The following is a 4721-nucleotide window of genomic DNA, read 5'->3' as shown; positions in this document are numbered from 1 at the left end:
AGAACATTTTCAAAAATAAGAAACATTTTTTCAAACTTGTGATCAATTTTTTCAAATTCATCAACAGTTTTAAAAATATGGAAACATTTTTTAAATTCATCAACATTTTTTAAAATTCGGATATTTTTTCAATAATGAAAAAATGTTCAAACCAGACAGGAGCCACGTAGGACTCCGACATCCCCGGCCCACCCAATTCCCCCTCCCGGTCCCAATTCCTTCCACTCCGCCCTGCTCCTCCTCTCTTTGCATCTGCACCCTCCACCTCCGTCGTTGCCGCTGTACGTCTCCAGCTGCCACAGAGGCATTGCCGGACGTCCGCAACTAGCACCGATACGCCCGCTCGCCTTTATGTCGGCGCTTTCCACCCTGGAGCTGGTTTGCATGAATTTCGTCCAGTTAGTTCAAATGCGGGTCCAAATGTATATGAGTAGCGTTGGACAGTCGCCTCCCGCATCCACGCCGTCCCTGTCTCCAACGAGGTACGAGCCTAGTCTCGATGGGATTGCTATACTGAGTCATTTCAGCTCCGTTGGGCCTTGAAGTTTTGCACCTTATCTCCCAGGAAATCCACCTATCCAATGAATGGGGGGATTGTGTAGACTGGGAGTCTAAAAGGATGTATGTAATTCGCGCTTCTCATATTTGCATATGCAAAACATATGTTGGATGGCAATTTTATGGTTGGACACAACATGAACTCGACATGTTTATTTATTTATATCGTTCGCTCACTCTGTGAGATGCTTATTTATTTATATCATTCAGTCACTCTGTGACATGTTTATTCGACTTATATACAATATATACCCATGCAGATATACCTGTACAACTACCTATTTCCCCCCACTCTTATGAAACAGCTCCAGCGCCTGGGCCACCGTCATCCCACCGGGCACCTGGACGAACAGCAGGATCCCCAGGGTGGCGGCCGCCTGCTCCGCCGTCCTCACGCCCATCTTCTCGATCGGCGTGAACTTCGCTGGCGGCTTTCCTGGCGGGGGCTTCGCGTCCGTCTTCAGCAGCGCTTCAGACAGGTCCTGCCACCCGTTCACCTGGGCCTTTAGCTCGTTGGAGATCTTCCCGCTCTTCTTCTCCACCGCCTTGGGGTGCAGCAGACCGGCCACGAACCCAGACAGGGTCTGGAACCGCGTGGCCTCGTGCACCAAGAGGAGCAGCGTCGTTACCGCCTCCTTCGCCTGCTGCTGCTTCGGGCCGGAGGTCTTATCGGCCTTGGTGCGCCCGTAGAGCGCGGTCACCGCGTCGGCCATCTGCTGCCGGCCGAGAGCGACGTTGGTCAGCTTGTCGGTGTCGCCGAGGAGGTCGCGGTAGGTGCCGCCAAACCCGACGTAGATGGCGCCGGGGATGAGGCCGGGGGTGAGCTCCCACCAGGTGCCATCGCTGCTCTTGAAGCCCTCCCAGTAGAGGTTGTCGGCGCGGGTGGCGAGCCTGAGCCCGGTGCTGGCCGACGATGTCTTGAGCACGATGTGGAACCACCTGCTCGGCGGGACGTTCGGCTCGATCGGCGGCAGCACGGGGCGGTTGTGGGAGGAGTGCCCCGGGTTGCGGAGCTTGTTGCGGATGCCGGTGATGAAGGTGACATAGTCGGCGGAGCTGCTCTGGACGTTGAACGTCGCCGTGAAGAGCGGCTTGTCCACGTTCTTCGCCATCTTTGCCGCCATGGATACAAAGCCAAGATGAGACGGACTATTAAGCGAGAGGGGGTGAGATATTGAAGAGGATGAACGAACTGGAGATGTATTTATAGGCGATCGACAGGTGCATGCTGTTAAACGATAGGGTTTGTATACGTGTACGTGTCATCTGTAACATTTACGTGATGTGTGTGCATGTGTTCATGTGTTGTACAAGGCAGGTTGTCAGAGTTGATCCTTATCTTTGTATAGCTTGGCTTAGGTACGGTGATCCTTATCTCAGTATGTACCTTGTACGTGATGTGTGTGCGTGTGTTTACGTGTGTGCTAGTACTAACTAACCTGCCGCCAATTGTAATCCTATTGATCTATATATATACACGCACGCGCCCTTGCCTAGAGGTATACGCTTCCACGCCTTCAATTATACGCATGCTTGCTTTGCTAGCTAGCTATTCCAAAGAAGGCGGTGCCAAAGATCAAATTTGGTTTGATTTGCAGCACTGCACGGTCATATTTTTCTTCTGAGGATTAGGTAGTGGAACCCCTTTTTTGGATGCCGAAGAACAGTTCATCACACTTTGTCAGCATGGAATGGGTCGCAGCATCTCGAACGCGATCCTTCTACCGAGGGAGTCCACTGGGCACACCATGGCTGCTACCTAGAATAAGAGATCTGCAGCTGTCGTGTCGCGATTTACCGATGCAGGGATCAGTTCTGTCTTTTGACTTCTGAGTGCATGTTCCATAATCAAAGGCGCAAATGTCACGGTAGTAATACTCGTGTCGAGCTGTAAACATGATCTTTCATACAGAAACAGGAGGAGCACTCTCGATTCCATTTTTCTGTTATGAAGCCTATGATCAGGCAGAGCAAAGGTAGCACTCTCCGCCTCCGGCAGGGAGAAATAAAAAGGCAACGTCATTAGTGGCGTGTGCAAATTGGTTATCAGTGGCGTGCCCCGGTCACATACTGTTATGTGTATACTTATACTAATAGTGTGCCTTCATACCTGCAGTAAACTCTCTCTTCTACTCTCACACCGCACATAAAAGCAGTCCTAATTGTGACAAGCACAATGAAACTTAAAAACATCACTAGTACAGAAAACTGAACGGGGGTAAACTGTATTACAGAGCTAAAATAACCATTAGTTCGCTTCATTACACATCCAATGATTTGGACCCCATTGTTTAAATCCAAAATGACATTCGAGGAGCTCGTCATAAAAAAATATGGACGGCAAAACTTTTGCACACTCCTAGCACACCCAAGCATCTTGGATGCCTAAACCTTTCAGATTTCTCTGAACTATTTTACCTTTTTCTCATTCAAACTTACTTTGCACCAAGAGCAAATGAGGCTATGCTCTGTACAACGGTTTTATTTCCTCTTTTTAAATAATTTGGTCATGTGCGCCCTTAATCTTTCGACTTGTTCTTGATATCCTATTGTTGCATAAGACTGGTTGTAATTGCTATCTTCTTGATTTTCATATATTATCCACTATCGAAGAAAAAAGTCTATGGGGATGACACCCTCTAACTAGTGGTGGCTCTCAGCTTGACACATAAAGCGAAAGACAAACCCCTAATCCTCCACATCTGACTATTTTTTGATTTTTTATTTCTTTCTATCCCTTTTCTAGCTTTCCTTCGCTTTATTTATTTTGTGCAAGAAAGGTCTTGAGAGTGTGTTTTGAGAGGGTTCTTTTCTGAGCCTTTTATTTATCAAGGAGTAGCTATTTATGGTCGATTTTTGTACTTACACGATCTCAATGATCAAATTAGATGGTTCTTAGCTTCGATTTTATAAATAGTTACTTTTCAGTTGCCCAGTAAACGACAAAACCGGTTCTATTCTTTAAGCATTGTGAGGAGGTATCGTAGATGTGGGAAATAAGAGGTCTCATTATGGTGCAATAACTTTTTCTCTTCAAGGGTAACAGGAAGGAACTTATTGCACTAAAATGTTTGAAGATGTATAATAAAGTGGTTGAGTAGGTGAAGAATCCATTGTTATCCACAAGTGCACACATAAATAGTTGAAAACAGCATTTAACCTCGGCTCACCCTGCTACTTTACGTTCAAATCTAATCCTAAAGACAACAAGATTTATTGTTAAACAAGACAATAATAAATAGCTTTAAAAGCATTTTTTTGTGAAGTATTATCCATGTATTACATGAAACAAGAGGTACAAAATAGGGACCTAATGATCTCAATTATAGAAACAACTTAAGTAACAAAAAATTACAATGATCACCATGGACACGTAATGTGTTGCTGAAGAGCGATGCACGTGTAGGTTGGGTGCAGAATAGTTGCTTCGCAGTGGAGAGGCTTCCACATAGTCTTTACTGAGTGAAGCTAGATATGGTTACAACGAAACCGCAGTCCGACTTCCACTAGCAGAGAGACACACAGTTGACCATCCTATATAGCCAAAAGCTACCCAAGTATGCCATCGTGGTAGAGACGGGGCGCTCGAGATGAGGAAAAGTGTTGGCATAGAACATCCAATTGGTCAACACGCGGGACGAAGCCTTGAGAAGCTAGGGAGCAAGCTCCATCTTCCAAATTAAAACCCCTATAATGGACATGCCGCTTGAGAAACTAGTAAGCAGGCCGACTTTGGTAGAACGCAATAAGAGATAAGTATTCCATTGCTGAAAAGAGATACAACCAAAGCTAACCGATGATCGAACATGGGACGCATGGAAAGGCCATGTATCTATCCATCGGAAACTCTGAGAGACCGCACAAATGCCCATCAAGCTTTCCAAGGATGAGGGTACAAAGCCTAGAACCGGTGACCAAAACCATATAAAAGTGTGAACTATATTTGAAAGCAATAAAAGATAAAAGGAGGAAGAGGAAATGTGTTGTCAGCTGAGCTTACCCGTGATATTTCAGTACCAATTATGGCGTAAGCATCAATAAGATCTGCTGGTTGTTGTAACAGGAAAATGATAACCATATAAGATTGTTAAAAAGACAAAAAGAAGTGATAGTAATGATTCCAGGATAGACCCCCATAGATACTTTTTTTTGTGGGGGGGGGG

General features: G+C 45.8%; 1 protein-coding gene across 1 annotated transcript; it reads right to left on the bottom strand.

Annotated features, from left to right (window-relative positions):
- Positions 1-684: 684 nt before the first annotated feature.
- Positions 685-1937, bottom strand: LOC123176155 (protein synthesis inhibitor II-like). The gene has a single exon (XM_044590508.1). It carries the CDS (start codon positions 1680-1682, stop codon positions 837-839), a length of 846 nt encoding a protein of 281 aa, XP_044446443.1. The 5' UTR covers positions 1683-1937; the 3' UTR covers positions 685-836.
- Between the last annotated feature and the right edge of the window lie 2784 nt (positions 1938-4721).

Source organism: Triticum aestivum, unplaced genomic scaffold, assembly GCF_018294505.1.
Source record: "Triticum aestivum cultivar Chinese Spring unplaced genomic scaffold, IWGSC CS RefSeq v2.1 scaffold82484, whole genome shotgun sequence".
NCBI lineage: Eukaryota > Viridiplantae > Streptophyta > Magnoliopsida > Poales > Poaceae > Triticum > Triticum aestivum.
The sequence above is the reverse complement of the archived record's forward strand: the minus strand, read 5'-3'. Positions and strand labels throughout refer to the sequence as shown.

Coding starts and splice junctions, on each gene's coding strand:
- LOC123176155 (XM_044590508.1), bottom strand. CDS start 1,682: ATGGCGGCAAAGATGGCGAAGAACGTGGACAAGCCGCTCTTCACGGCG.